The 16,266-nt window shown below is 41.7% G+C and overlaps 1 protein-coding gene across 1 annotated transcript; it reads left to right on the forward strand.

The window, feature by feature from the left end:
* The first annotated feature begins 1,372 nt into the window (after nucleotides 1–1,372).
* LOC308479402 (acidic mammalian chitinase-like) lies at nucleotides 1,373–11,021 on the forward strand. Its single transcript, XM_081010092.1, has 11 exons — nucleotides 1,373–1,494; nucleotides 2,720–2,749; nucleotides 2,871–3,072; nucleotides 3,716–3,772; nucleotides 5,098–5,263; nucleotides 6,599–6,723; nucleotides 7,941–8,064; nucleotides 8,198–8,383; nucleotides 8,979–9,098; nucleotides 9,878–10,019; nucleotides 10,652–11,021. The coding sequence occupies exons 1-11, from the start codon at nucleotides 1,470–1,472 to the stop codon at nucleotides 10,927–10,929; spliced, it is 1,455 nt and encodes a 484-aa protein (XP_080866218.1). The 5' UTR covers nucleotides 1,373–1,469; the 3' UTR covers nucleotides 10,930–11,021.
* Nucleotides 11,022–16,266: the final 5,245 nt, after the last annotated feature.

Genomic DNA, 16,266 nt, shown 5'->3' on the forward strand with positions numbered 1-16,266 from the left:
AACCTGACTGGGATTGAACTTGGGACCTTCTGCACAAAGAGCAGATGCTCTACCTCTGAGCTATGACCCTTCACAGCATCAGCTTAGCTACAAATTAGAGATCAGCAAATAAAATATGAGATGCAACACTAGTAAACACTCCATCACTGTCAATGTGAATGCAGCAGTACTAAGTCCTACCATTAAGCAGAATAACACACTAGCTCAGGCAGCTGATTTGGGGTGTTATGAAAGGGCAGTGGACTGATAGCTAATGCATTGTTTATTTGTATTTCTACTGCCAGGAAGAGGGAGAGGAAGTCATGAGATACCCTGTCTCAGGGGCCAAAATAACTGTATAGTTTGTTAAATGTGCCGAGACTTGTTAGGAGACCCTGTTTCTCTCATAGAGTGACAATTGCTAGAGTGGTTCTCCACAACAGGCACTGCACCATGAGGAGTGTTGGCTGCTAATTTAATAATGGCAAGAACTGAAGTAACATATAAATGGAAAGCATCAAATGGTTCTAAACACTGCAACCCTTGACACATTGGCTCAGATATAAGACCCCGTATTGGTTAAATGGGACTTACTCCCAGGTAAGGAAGTAGAGAATTGCAACCTTGATTTAAAAATAGACTAAGATAATTGAAACTACTCTGCATGTGCTGAAATTTATTCCCTTAGTTAGATTTGGGAGGAAAGAAGAAATAGGATTAGATTAAATGATATTGAAAGTTAGAATCTTTTTTTATCCGATTGTAATATGTTATTAAATCAAAATATTCCACTTGGAAATCTCATGGCTTAGAGTTGATTTTGAGTATGGAGAAAATGTATAAATGCTTATTTTAAATTTATATTCTAATTAAAATTGGGGAAAATATGTGTTACTGAGGATGATATGCTTTGGGCGTGAATGGAATTTGTACATGCATGCCTATGCACAGCATAGTACTTTAATTCTTGGTGGCAGCTGATTAGAAACTGGCCTGAACCAATAATTAATTTGCTTCCCAAATAGCTGTTATCTCTCATGCCTCACTAAGGGCTCGTGGATTTGTTTCCAATGTCATTTCTCTGCAATTAAATGGTCCATTTTCAACACTGTAATTACATAAGCAAATCTTACTGATACATATGTTTGCCTTCCTTATCCAATACCCAATATCTTTGGTAAATTTTGAGTGGAAGGGTATAACATTGATTTAGGATCTGGGATGCAAAAATAACCTTCCTCTTTCAATGCATGCCTGCTTAATCCCAAACTTCAGAAGATTGGGATGAAAGATAATATTCCAAGGTGAAGAGGACGGTCGGTATAATAATTTACTTTAGTTGTGTCTACCAATGATTACATATTAACTTTCTATTTAATTTTGGGGAGTGAGGGCATCTGAAGTCACATGTGTTCAGAAGGAGGTGGGAACTGAATGTTTCTTATAAAAAGGAAACAGAAGATGAAACAACCTAGTACACAGGTATCAAAATGGGCAAACTACTCCTTCTGACTGGTGAGTAGGTCAGGCTCAACTTACCACTGAGCTGGCAAAAGTTTCCATCTCTCTGTCAATCTATCTCTTTTTGTTGTTCTCTGACTTCATCAACACACTATTCTAGTCTGACCTAGCTTACTTTCAGGCAGTCTTTCTGTCCACGTACATCTATAGACTACCTAGCTATAGTAATTTGATGGCCATTCTAGAAAATGTTCATAAATTGACTAGAAACTGTGATGGTTTAGGAAAAAATAGGCCTCTTACTAAAAACATAAGAATAAAAATAAATTATAACAGATGTTTTTAGGCTGGATGACAAGAAATGCTTCCAACAGTAAGAACAGGCATAGATTAGAATAAATTTTAGAATTCCTTGCTCTAGAGTTTTAAGAGACTGAGGGAAATTTCTCAGGATGTCTCTTAAGTCTCAATAATTTTTTTAACATGTGGAACTAGGGTAGGTGACCCACAATATCTTTTTACAGCAACAAATGAGTCAGGGTAAAGCTACACAGTATCTCAGCAACCACATATTCCCAATCTTGCATTTGATAACATCAATGTGGAGGACACTTGAAGGAGACAGAGGTGGACTGGTGGGGCAGATTGCTGGGCTACAACTCCCATCATCCCTGACCATTGGCAATGATGGCTGAGACTGATGGGAGCTGCAGTCCAGCAACATCTGGAATTGTTCCCCATCGCTGCCTTATTTAGGAAACAGGATTTGGGGAACCCCATGTTTTCCTCATAAATGTGAATTTCCACCCATTATATCTATGCCATTATGAAGAGGATCCCAGAATCCAAGTATTTATTTATCATACATCTAAGACAGGACCACAACATATAACAAACTGAATTGTCTGTCTCATCAAGCCAGTAACCATTGCTTGCAATATATCAGGACAAACCCATGGCTTGCTTCAAAAGCTTCAGAGATCTACAGCAAAACCACCTGATGAGAACACCATTGACTTAAACAGGCTTAGGAGTAATGCTGTCTCTCAAAGGAACCATGGGTGAGAAAGCCTAAGGATCTATAACAAAATATTCTCAATTGATCAGCACCCTTAACAAACTACGCTTTCCATGATTCTGTTGGGGGAAGCCATGACACTGATGCAGACAATGCAAGTTTGTAGTGTAGATCTGTTCACTGACTTGTAGTTGGGGTGAACTAAGAAATATACATGACTAGCTTCTGTGTTTGACTAACAATGGAACTTTTCTTTCATAGGTCTGGCTCTCCTGCTGCATGTGCAGCTGGGTAAGTTGTAGCAAATCTCATTTCATTTCATTTTATTCCATAAAAAGCAATAGCTAAAAGAAGCTTCTCCTCTAGTAAGCAATTTGAATGCACTGGTTGACTTTAACCTTTCAAACTGCAGGTGCATCTACCAATATTGTCTGCTACTTCACCAACTGGTGCCAGTATAGACCTGGTATTGCACGTTATATGCCCGAAGATCTTGACCCATGCCTATGTACTCATGTCATCTATGCTTTCGCGGGCATGGCAAACAACCAGATCCAGACCATCGAGTACAATGATGTGGCTCTCTACGGTGGCATCAATGGACTCAAAACCTAGTAAGATTCAGCTGTTTGACATACAACATTCAACACAAGGGGCAGAATCAAGAGAATTAATTTCCAGTGAAATAAATGGGGATTGAGTATTAAGTTTAAATCCCATGAACTTCCATGCAGCTTTAGCTCCATGTTTTTCTATGGCTTTCGCCTAATTTTTGCATTTCCTATTCCATTTCAATAATATACCTGTCTTTCATATTAGCAAAAATCAGACATATATGATACAGAAGGTAAAAGAAAGTAATATATGGGTGTGTCTGCTCCTTTTTCCAGGCAACTTTCTGCCCACTTTCATAACAGAAGCACACTTTTACATTTTGCTTTCTGGTTTCTTGAAGCCCTGGACAGGCTCCCTCCTAAATTTGCTCCAAAACTCTCGCAACTCCCCAGATTCTGAGGGAGTATATAGAGGAATGAGAAGCAAATGTCCAATTAGATCTCACTATCTGTTGCATTTTTATATTAACAATCGCCCTTTCTATGCAATTCTTAAAGGGTACAGGAATTCTCTTTGGATCTATCCCCGCTTGTAAAGTTTGTGTGGATATTTCAATTCTTTCTTTTTAAAGACAGCCCGCTTGTAACTGTTTGCATATGGTTCCGAGTCTCTTTAATGACCTTCCAAATAATTTGTTTACAGCAATCCTGACCTGAAAACCTTGCTGTCTGTTGGAGGCTGGAACTTCGGTACCCAAAAGTAAGTTCCTCTAGGAGATCCCCTCCCATATTTAGCACTAGGATGATCAGGTGAAAAACAGGACAGGGCCCCTGTGCCTTTCATAGCTGACCAGAAGAGAGAACCTCCACAACTGCTGGAATTTCCTCTTCTACACAACTGGTGCAGGCGCCCTGTCCTCTGTTCCACCTGGACATATTGTTTAGCACCGTCTCCAAGCTTGCTCTACATTAGCTGTTCTATTTCCCTGGCCCATAAATTAGCACATCTGAGAACTGTTTTCCCTTCTTCCAGCTCCTTAACTAGTGCAGTATGGTTCTACATTAAAGAAGCCAAGGACCACTTTTACATGTACAAATCTAGTCACATGTATGTAGATGTGTGTGAGAGTTGTGTATTGTGAGGATGCTCCCTGTGTCTCTCTTTTTGTTTCCTGCTCCTTGTGTGCATCTGGAAGTAGATTCCATGTTTCTGCTTCCAAGTAGTCAGAAAAAGCAACTTCCAGGGGCAGGGGGCAACTTTCATCTCACAAGATACATACACACATCTCTGTACTGGATTAAATCCATAGATACACATTTTTACCACGAGAAGGGGTCTGGATATGCTGGGTACGCTACCAGGAACAACAGGAAAGTATCTTCAAGTCCAAACAATGAAGATTAATGTAAGCTGTTTCTCAGAAGGGAGGGAACTCCGGTTCACAGCCAATGCAATTGGACTTGGACTGGAGACACTTGGGTTGAAATCCTTGCTCAGCTATGGAATTCACTGGGTGGCCTTGGGCAAGTCACTGTCACCCAGACTAGCCTATCTTGCAGGGTTGTTGAGGAGATAAAATGGGATAACAGTTAATATCACACTTAACACCTTTGTATGCATGTGGGAAATTAACATGCCTTAAGAGATGTGAGGAATATTATCAGGAAAGAATAAATATTTGGATTTTAAGGTTAAGTGACTGAAGATATCTCCTTCCTATCTAAATCAGGGATAGCATTATGGAGCAGGAAATCAAAACCTCTAGTTTGGGGAGGGAAACCTATGACCCTCCAGCTACTTTTGGACTCCAAAACTCCCATGAACAACAGTCAGCATGGGCAATGGTCAGGGGTGACCAGAGGTGGAGACCAGCAACATCTGGAGGGCTGAAGGTTCCCCATCCCTCCTGAAGTCTGTGGAATTCAGAACTTAACAATCTCAAAAGGCAATGCTGTTTGCAATAATCAAAGTATCTGGAAAGCACTCGGTTGGTGAAAGCTAGCTCAGACCATCAGCAGCAGATCTAATTAAGCTCTATGGTTTCAGATTTGTGGAACTGATCATTCCAACCTTCCTCTTTGCAGGTTTTCTGACATGGTCTCCTCTGCTCAGAACCGCCAGACTTTCATTCAGTCTGCCATCTCCTTCCTGCGCAAGTACGGCTTTGATGGGTTGGATATTGACTGGGAGTACCCTGGCAACAGAGGCAGCCCCGCTGATACCCAACAACTTTTCACAGTCTTGCTCAAGGTTGGCTTCGACAATGTGCTCTCTCTGTATCTAGGTGACTAATATAGCAATGAAGGGAGGTTTGTTCTGGAATTTTACCCAGTGCTATTTGTCTAGGCAACGCAATCACTAAAACAGATATAATAACACCTCCATGTCTTTAGGGTAGGATACATTTTTTCTCATTCTTTCCTGGGCTGGATCTAGACACATCAAAAAAGTGTTTCAGGAAAATGAGTTGTGAACTTTATTATGGGAAATATAATGTAGCTGAGTACCCTGTTCGTGTTCCAATAATCTGCATCTCAGAAATATTAACAGCATTTGTGATGCTCATAGTTTGAGGCAAATGGTGGGTAGAGAGCTTCAGAAGTGGATATAGAGGGAAGTGAGACTGTGATTACAGTTTTTGATTAAATAACTGCATGAGTGGAATGACTTCTTCTTCTGCCCACTCCCCCCACCCTCTGTACATGCCCAACACCATCCCCATCTCTACTCAGGAAAGTTAGACGGGGGACCCAGAACAGATCTGGGGGGGGGCATGCAGAAAGCGGAGAAAGTTCCATCAAGCAAGCGGAAGTCATTCTGCTTATGCAAGGAGCTACTTAGTGCTACGTTGAATACAACCCAATTTTCTTAGTTACCCTGTGCCTTACATTCTGGAACATCACTTCATTATGTCCGCAAAGCCAAGCATTTTAAACATTTTTTTAAAACCATGACCCTGAGATTAAGAGTCTCATGCTCTACCAACCAGACAATGAAGACTTTAAGAACTCAGATAAGGGTGTGTGTGTGTTCTTAAAAGAGTAGCTTAGTGCTGGAGCTACAAATTTTCTCTTAGGAGCAAATGTCTGCACTGCTGCTCCCTTTATCCCTCCTAGTGTGGTGTAGTGGTTAAGAGTGGTAGTCTCGTAATCTGGGAAACCGGGTTCGCGTCTCCGCTCCTCCACGTGCAGCTGCTGGGTGACCTTGGGCCAGTCACGCTTCTTTGAAGTCTCTCAGCCCCACTCACCTCACAGAGTGTTTGTTGTGGGGGAGGAAGGGAAAGGAGAATGTTAGCCGCTTTGAGACTCCTTAAAGGGAGTGAAAGGCGGGATATCAAATCCAAACTCTTCTTCTTCTTCTTCTACTCCAGAAGCAGGGGGGAGGTTGAAAAGGATAAAAATAAAAAAAAATTATTTCCCCCTTGACCACCATTCCACTCATCCATACACACACAGGAGCAGGCACAGCAAGTCTGTAGTTTTTCCACCATCCCAACCTACCTCCTGGGGCACTTGCCCCCTCTTGCCCCCTACCCTCGATCCAGACCTGGAGTAGCTTGTGACAATTCACTTCTTCCAATAACAGGAAATGTATGAAGCTTTTGAACAGGAGGCTTCTCAAACCAACAAGCCCAGATTGTTGATCTCTGCAGCTGTGTCTGCTGGTGTGGGCACCATTGAGACTGCTTACCAGATCCCAGAGATGTCTAAGTAAGTTGCATGTGGATATCTTGGCTCATTGTAAGCTAGCATAGACAATACGGACGTAGCTGGCCCAATGGTTTCATTTGGTATAAGGCAGTTTCCTATGTTCCTAAGAGGAGACAGGCGTACACAGTGGAAAGACACTGGCATTGGGGTAGACTGGTCATTATGGCAATTGCACCATAGCTTAAGACTTCTGCTGCAGTGATCACCCACTATCGTAAAAGCTGAGAGCTTCTTGGGTTGGAGTGGGTGCTTCCTCACTTTGCCAAACACTAATAAAAAAAATCCAGAATATGATGGCTGGTTTCCTGGTCACATATCAGGCAAGCAGTGTTTATGTCTATGGCTCAGCACTTCAGTGAAATCTGAAATAACAAGAGCAGCAAAGATTAAACAGAGAGTACCTGCCTATCTCCATCTACTGTATCTGCCTGTGATCTTGCCTATACTTGTCAGTTCAGGAAAGAGGAAAGAATGTGACTTATGTGGCAGAGGACATGCACAGGCCAAATTATGTTTCAACACGGAATTCTTTACATCCTTTAGCATAGTCTGAAGTAGATACATAACAGTTTATTAATGTGTGCATTGGAGCATATTACTGTGTTCACCAGTGACAAAAACAAACATTAGCAGTAATGCTGAAGTGATTGATGAAAGTCTCTGTGTGGATCTTGTGTGTATTGCATCTATACCCTGCAAATCTCACAAATCTTGAGAGGCTGCCCCATGCTCAGTGATTGGGAACTTGGCAATATCTACATTGTATTAATATTAACAATTAAACTCTATTGCAGAAGCAAGACACTTTGCCTTCTTACTTATCAATGATTTGAATCATGAGACCAAACGAGATAGGGACCTGAGAATCACCAGAGATGGCTGAGGATATCATGTAATACTGCCTCCGGGCTAGAATCCTAACCAACTGAAATCTGATACATTTTCGGGGTGAGGGGTACAAGACGACAGCATCAATGCATGCCAAATGGCCAGTTTTAAATTTGCATAAATTTAAATGAATTGTAATGTTGAATACACTGAAACTGATATATAGAAATGTGCAACAGCCATGATTCTTCCCTTTTCTCTGATAGAAGTGGCAGTGATTAGTTAGCAGAGTAAACACATATGAGGAAAGGGTCCAAAGTTTTCCTTAGAGGAAAATAAATTTCTGGACTGACATATTTGCCTATTTGCTTCCCTCACGTCCCTCCAAGGTACATGGATCTGATCAATGTAATGACTTATGACCTCAGAGGATCCTGGGAAGGTTTCACTGGTGAGAACAGCCCTCTGTACGCAGGCCCTGAAGACCAAGGCTCCTATATTTACTTCAATGTGGTAAGTGACTGAACAGAAATGAAAGGTTTCCTTTATCATCAATCATATCCTACATATTCAGCTGCTGAATATGTAGTTCAGAATTGTCCCATGATTTGTCTTCTGATTGCCTCCTCAATGTTCTTTCCACCAGGACTATGCTATGAACTACTGGAAGAAGAATGGTGCACCAGCTGAGAAGCTGATGGTGGGATTTGGAGCCTATGCTCGCACTTTCACCCTGAGCAACCCTTCTAACCATGGCCTGGATGCGCCAACCTCTGGGCCAGGGAGAGGTGGGGCCTACACCCAAGCAGCTGGGACGCTGGCCTATTTTGAGGTAAAACTCTGGCACAGTTCTTGCAGCGAACCTGAACATTTGTTAGTTATCATGATGTCCTGCATTTTCATTTTTTTTTATTAATTATAGCTTTTTATGTACTACTGATGCAGTTTTGCATCTGGACATTGCACTTGTGAGCCAATATAGTTATCCAGTTTATTTCTGTATAGTTTCATGTTCCTGTTTTTGAATGGGTGTTTATTTGTTGCTTTCTGTGCCAAGGAGCATAATGGCCAATTCTCGCATTCAGAAAGTGTGCTGTTTCTAAGCCAGCATCTGCTATCCTGGTGCCCTCCAGATGTTTTTGACTAAAACACCCATCAGCCTGCTTTAAACTATGGCAATGTGCAAGCCACTCTTTGCACTGTTGGAGCTGACGTGGTTGGAAGGAATGAAATTTTGTGCATCTGCCTTGTTTCCCTAATAAAATTCTAAGGCCAACTATGATTTCCACATTTCTCTTCCCCTCACAGCTAACAAACACTCATATGATTTTGGGAAATGGGTGTAAATAACCCAATATAGTTTAGCTAGCCTTGGGTAACTAGATCAAACATTTTCATTGGCTTAATCCAAGATATTGTCTCCGCAGGTCTGTACCTTCTTGAAGGAGGGTGCCACTGTTGTGTGGAATGCTCCCCAGGAAGTCCCTTATGCCTATAAAGGAAATCAGTGGATTGGCTATGATAACCCTAAGAGTTTTGGTATCAAGGTAAGCCTGTTTATTGTCTCCATATTCTGCCCTTATTCAGCACTCTTCTAAAATGGCCAGAGGCTCCTCATGGAAGGTATCTTGCCTTTCTTCTCCCACCTTCCCCATTCCTGTGGAGCGTGATGCCATCAAGCTTTCTTTGAAGAAACTGCAGGTTTAGACTGTGTTGAGTCTGAAAGGTCAGAGGAGAAGGATTTCTAGGGAGCTCAGGAGGAACAAGCTCCCCCCACCCTCCCTTTTAGAAGCCTAATGGGGGAGTGGTATCCATTATGTTCCACCTGTATATTTATGCTCTGCCTGTATATTTGTATAGAATATGAAAATATTACACAACATCTTAAGTCTCCCATGACCATATAGAAAGAAAACTGCACCCAAGTACACACACCCAGGAAAACTAGGGATAGTGGAACAATTATGTATTATTTCCCCCCTAAATAAAAACTTGATTAACTGAGTTTCATGCCTCTAACAGTGCAAATCCAAGTCTCTCTCTCTCTCTCTCTCTCTCTCTCTCTCTATATATATATATATATATATATACTCAATATAGTTCAGCTGGATTTTTTTCTCCAAATATGGTTAGGATTTCAGACTATCTGTTTAGGATTTATGTAATTCCTTAACCTGTTTCCTGTAACTGCAGCTTTAAAAGTTACAGACCACAACTCTGGAGTGTAGAGTCAAGCTGTTTATGCTCTCTCTCTATCTTAGCAACTCAAGGGAAAGATAGCTCTGGTTCTCATTTATTACATAATGCTTAACCGTCTAACTCACAGGCTAAGTGGCTGTTGGAGAACAACTTCGGAGGAGCCATGGTCTGGGCTATTGACTTGGATGACTTCACTGGCACATTCTGCGGGGAAGGCAAATACCCCCTAATGAATGCCTTGAAATCTGGATTGGGAGTCACCACACCAAGTGAGTAGCATACTCCTGTTGGCAGGATAGAACAAAGTGCCTGGCATGCCCAGAAACCTTCATTTTGTCTGTATGTGAAATAGTGCTACTGACTCCTATTGTGTGTTCATCTCTGTCCTCTTTGGCTCATTTCTTTTGAGGCAGTATGGCTGGTCCAGTACTGAAAAAGCCACTGGGTGTGATGATAATTATCTGGATTTCAGTAGATGGGAAGCGGAATTTAACCCTTTCCTTTTCTGCTATGGTCCTTAGGAAAATCCCGCCTCTGAAGTCCTTACTTACTTTGGACGCCTTCCTCTCAATGCAAATACTAGCTGAATTTTCAGAATGGAGGGAAAGGTTACATTTCCCCCTCTACATGGGCTGCAGCCCCAGTCATTATCCTGCATACATTCTCTGCTGGTTATATTTTTGCAAAGATACTGTTAACGTCATGTCTAGTCTGGCCAGGGCTTCTTTTGCCACGCTCTGTTAAATTTTAAATTCTCCTTGAATGAGGTTTGTGTTTATGAGACTTTTGTTCCTCACTCCTAGTGCAGGCAATATTGAAAGATATTCCCAAAAGTCTGCCTCAGTTTAAGGCAGCCTTCTGTGTTCCTAAAGTTCTAATGCCATTCTCATCTTCCTTTCAGACTGTAAGGTGCCTGCAACAACCCTTGGCACTAATGCTAATCAGCCTGCCCAGGCTACAACAGCAGCCCCATCTGGTGGTGGAAGCTCTGGTGGAAGTGGAAGTGGAAGCTCTGGTGGCAGCGGGGGCAACTTCTGCAATGGAAAAGCCAGTGGCCTCTACCCAGATCCCACTGACAAGAATAGCTTCTACCATTGCGTGAATGGGAAGACCTACCAACAATATTGCCAGAGTGGCCTTGTATTTGATGCCAGCTGCTCCTGCTGCAACTGGGCATGAAGAGAACAGCCTCAGAGTAGTACATACACCTTCCACTGCAGTCAACAGCAAGGAAAGAATTCAGCATGATAAATAAAGATGCATTGCATTCAGATCATAGTCTGTGGTTTCTTCTGCACAAATTCAGTGTCTCTTCCCGTTGAATTGAGTACTTCAGTTACATTTTCTTGCAGTGCTGTAAAAAAACCCACCACATATTAGATCAGTGGTTCTCAACCTGTGGGTCCCCCGATGTTGTTGGACTACAACTCCCATCATCCCTGAGCTCTGGCCTTGCTAGCTAGGGGTGATGGGAGTTGTAGTTCAACAACATCTGGGGACCCACAGGTTAAGAAAGGCTGTACTAGATCAAATGTGTGATTTATTTAATTTATTTGTTTGCTTTGAAAACATATTGATCATTTTTACCATCCTAAAAGTGTCCAATGAAACATGTAAGGAAACTGTCGACATACGAATATAAAACATGCTGCAAGAGAAAATCATGACAACGATTACAATTCTGAGACAATGTACGAAGCTCTCATGTAAATATTTAGTTAGATATAGGGAGACAAATGTAGCAGCATAGTGTTCTTGTTGGAGTCTGAAGATCACCATTTTCCTACAGTGAGGAAAAATCCTCTATTCACACACTCCACAAACTATAAAAGGTGCTACAGCATTCTTTGTTGATTTTGTTACAGCAGGCATAGTAAGCCTGTGTATATACAGTATTACATCTTTAAAGCACATTCTTTTCCTTAAAGAATTATGGGGAGTGCAGTTTACTCCTCAGAAAGCTACAACTCCCAGCAACCCTTAACAATCTACAATGCCCAGAATTCTTTGAGGGAAAGAATGTTATTCAAATGTGTTTTAAAGGCATAGTATGTACCCAGCTACCCCTATGGATGCTATTTCTGGGATTGTAGCAATCGGGTGACCAAATGCAATTAAATTGTTTATTCCCTCTAACTTCCCCCAACCCTCAATGCTTTTCTTGACTGCCACCACAACATATAAAGACCTCAATTAGCAGCAACCTTTAATGAATTCAGGCCTAGTGTGGCCATGTGTCCTGCTTTCCAGAGGGCAGACTTTTATTTGAAGGGCTGTCAGAGAGAGGACAAGCCTCTGTTTCAAAATATCCTCCATCTGAAGGGTCTTCCAACCCAAGTCTGGTCTAAAGCCCAAGAACAGTAAGAAGGGAGAGCAGGGGCCTTGAAGTCAGCACCTGGACAGTGGACTGAGCAGGGACCCAGGTCACCCAGTCATGTTCTTCTGCACTATACTGAGATGTACCTATACGTACAAATCAACATTTGCCAGTTTTATGCAGATCTGTGTAATCTTCTGTCCTTTTTGTTGATAATGTATTTCCTCCTTTGGGGCAATGAGTGGAGTGCAGAGCAGTTGCCATTACCAACACACATGGAAACAACAAGAAAGAAAAGATCTACAAAAACTTTCCAAGTCCAACATGGAAACATTTCAAGCATTAGGAATGGAAGGATCTCTCCATTTCCCATTTCCCCCAATCTTCAATTTAGTCCTCCACTTTTCTGCAGAAATTTGTGGTTTAAAAAAAAAATCCTCAAGAAAATCGTTCAGCTTTTTTGTTCCACTTTCTCCTAGTAAACATGTAAACTTTGACTAATGCACACATTTTTGCAAGACTTTTCTCTTAATATAATGCTTTTTTGTATGTTACTTTCACTAAGAAATGCATTTTTATGCCCATTTCCCCCTAGTATGTGCACTCTTGGAAAATTGGTTGAATAACTGCAGCACAAAATTCAGCTAAGTGTGAATTTTGCAGGATGACAGTTTTTCAGTTTTCATATTGTTTTGGAAAGTGCAAATTCGTTAGGTTCATTTTTAAATGCAAGCACAATAGAATTTCACCCCCATCTCTACAACCAGTGCTTTTTTCTGGGGGGTACACAGGGGTACGCATACCACTAAACCTTTTGTGAATCTAAGAGGAGAGAGAGAGAGAGAGAGAGAGAGAGAGAGAGAGAGAGAGAGAGATTGAGGGGCAGTATTTCAATATGAGTAGGAAAATGAGAGAACCCCTAAACATTTTTAAAGGGGAGAAAGCACTGCCTACCACTATATACATTCTTCCTCAAAGAAATTGTGGTTTTGGTTGTTAAAATGCCATCATCGTTGTCAACGGGCTTGATCACACAAATGTGGACACGTTAGACAGAAGGGTGTGGCAGTGTTATGCCCAATACAGTTGGGAACATGCACCCATGCTATTTTCCCTAATGGGCTACCAATGCTGGCCATTTCACATTCATTACCAAGGCTTTTGGGCAAAGAAAGCTCATGACCACAGCCAACCTGAGACATTCATGATGGGGCAACTGGTGCTCCTCAACTGCATGTCTCCTGCTTCTTAAGGATCTTCCCACTATCTTATCCTGCCCTGCTCACCCTCTCTTGACCCAGTGGCTGGCACTACAGCAGCTGTATGAAATAAACAGAATAGTATTTGATAACTGATATTTGACTCTATTAGACTTTTTTTGTGTAAAGGTAGATGGTATTTGACTATTGACAGATTATTATGAGGCTTCACATTTGATTTCTACCAAAATCAAGACAAAGACATGCTGACAACTCTGAAACATTTGAATTTCTAGTGTTAAGGCAATTCTTCAGTAACAATCTGAATTTGAAACTCAACTCAAAAATATTATTTTTTATACCATATAATTTACAAATTGCAAAATGTTGACAAGGAAAACAGGAAACAAGCAAAACTGTTAGCTCAAGCCAGCATTCAATTCATTGGTATGCTTGGTTGTTAGTTTCACTGTGAAACCAGGCACACAGCATGGCTAGATCATTGCATAACCTCACCTTTTATGTTAATTCTTTCTTTCCTGTTATGGATCCTGAAACACAGCTGTTTTGCGCAAGTAGCTGAAATAATTTGCCATGCCTAAACTGTAGTGGGATATAGCATTCCAAGTAGAAAATCCATCAGATACAACACTTACGTACTGTCACTATTTTGTGGGTGGGATTCAGTTGCATACTGGGTAAATTCAAGTAACGCAATTAAAGTGTATTTGGTGCTCTTGCACAACAAGCCTACTTTAAAAAAAATGGACCTTTGTAGCAGGAAAAGTTATTGGAAAGTGTGGTTATAATTATTGATTAATGTGATATCATATAATAACCTCCACAACAAAGCTGAATGAATGTTCAAGGAACAAATGTCATATGACCTCCTCACAAACTTTGTGCGAACAAGTCAATAAAAAGGTCACCTGAAAGTGACGCTTACTGAGTTCTGTAGTCCCTAGAATAGAGGAACTCCTGACTTCCTCAGCAGATCCTGTAATGCAACACTTGTTGACACCATATGTTCCTTTTTAAAAAATGACTTTTTCTCAATCACCACAATGGAGAAGAAGTTAGTGGTTCACTTAGGACAGGGGTAGGAAATCTGTGCTCTTCAGAAGTTCTTGGGCACCAACTCACCCAAAAAATGCTTTTGATAAAAGGCTTCATCAAACACTTCTGAGTAAGCTTAGCAGTTATGAAAGAAGAGGTCTTCTTGTGGACTGGTAACTGGTTAAGAAACAGGAATGAGAGAGTAGGAATAAATGGACAATAGAGGGATAAATAGAGTGGAGTCCTCCAAGGGTCAGTATTTGGATCTATGCTTCTTAACTTGTTCGTAAATAATCTGGAGTTAGAGGTGAGCAGCGAGGAAGCCAAGATTGCTAATGTCAAATTGTTCAGCATGGTTAAAACAAAAAGAGATTGTGAAGAGCTCCAAAAGGATCTCCCCAGAGTACATAAGTGTAAAATGATGCACACTGTGACAAAAAAAATCTTAATTTCATACACATACTCATGGGGTCTGAACTGGAGTTGACTGGTGAGGAAGGAGACCTTGGCATCATAGTGGGTAGCTTGATGAAGATGTTTACCTAGTGTGTGGCAGCTATGAAAAAGGTCAATACCATGTTAATTAATTTAGAGAAAAGTCATGTAAGTGGTGACATGATATAGGTGTATAAAATTATGCATGTAGAGAAAGTGGATAGAGTTTTTCTCCCTCTCTCAGAACATTAGAACTTGGGGTCATTCAATGAAGGTGAATGTTGGAAGATTTAGGTCAGACAAAAAAAACCACAGGGACCTCTTCACACAGTACATAATTAAACTATAGAATTTGCTCCTACAAGAAGCAGTGATGGCCACCAATGTGAATGGCTTTAAAAGAGGGTAAGATAAATTCATGGAGGGTACAAGCCACACAGATTACATTCCACCTCTACTGTTGGAGGCAACATGTCTCTGAATACCAGTTGCTGGGAATCACAAGTGGAGTGTTGTTGCACTCGGATCCTGCTTATGGACATCTGACTGGCCACTGTGAGAACAGGATACTGGATTAGAAGGACCTTTGCCCTGATCCAGGAGATTCTTCTGCTCCCATACACTCCAGCCAGCATGATCAGTGTGGTGTAGTGGTTAAGAGCGGTGGACTCATAATCTGGTGAAGCGGGTTCGTGTCTCCGCTCCTCCACATGCAGCTGCTGGGTGACCTTGGGCTAGTCACACTTCTCTGAAGTCTCTCAGCCTCTCTCACCTCACAGAGTGTTTGTTGTGGGGGAGGAAGGGAAAGGAGAATGTTAGCCACTTTGAAACTCCTTCAGGTAGTGATAGAGTGGGAAATCAAATCCAAACTCCTCCTCTTTTTCTTCTTCTTCTTCAATGGTGATAGGAGCTGTAAAAAGGTAAAGGTAAAGGGACCCCTGACCATTAGGTCCAGTTGTGGCCGACTCTGGGGTTGTGGCGCTCATCTCACTTTATTGGCCGAGGGAGCCAGAGTACAGCTTCCGGGTCATGTGGCCAGCATGACTAAGCCACTTCTGGTGAACCAGAGCAGCGCATGGAAACGCCGTTTACCTTCCCGCCAGAGCGGTACCTGTTGATCTACTTGCTCTTTGACGTGCTTTTGAACTGCTAGGTTGGCAGGAGCAGGGACCGAGCAACGGGAGCTCACTCCGTCGCGGGGATTCAAACTGCCGACCTTCTGATCGGCAAGTCCTAGGCTCTGTGGTTTAACCCACAGCGCCACCCACGTCCCTTATAGGAGCTGTAGTCCAGTATTATTTGGAGGGTCACAGGTTCTACTCCTGTGACACAGGAAAGCCTAACAAGACTTGAGAACCAGTTTTCTAACCATGGTTTTGTTAAACCTAGTCCAGGGAAGCAGAGAGTATTCCTGGTTGGGAGATCCTTGTAATTTCTCACTAATTAAGGAATCGTCAGTTGTCCATTTATATGCATGGTTGCAAACCTTTCTAAGCTTCTGGACACATC

The sequence above is a fragment of the Podarcis pityusensis genome, assembly GCF_964106645.2.
Source record: "Podarcis pityusensis genome assembly, chromosome: 6".
NCBI lineage: Eukaryota > Metazoa > Chordata > Lepidosauria > Squamata > Lacertidae > Podarcis > Podarcis pityusensis.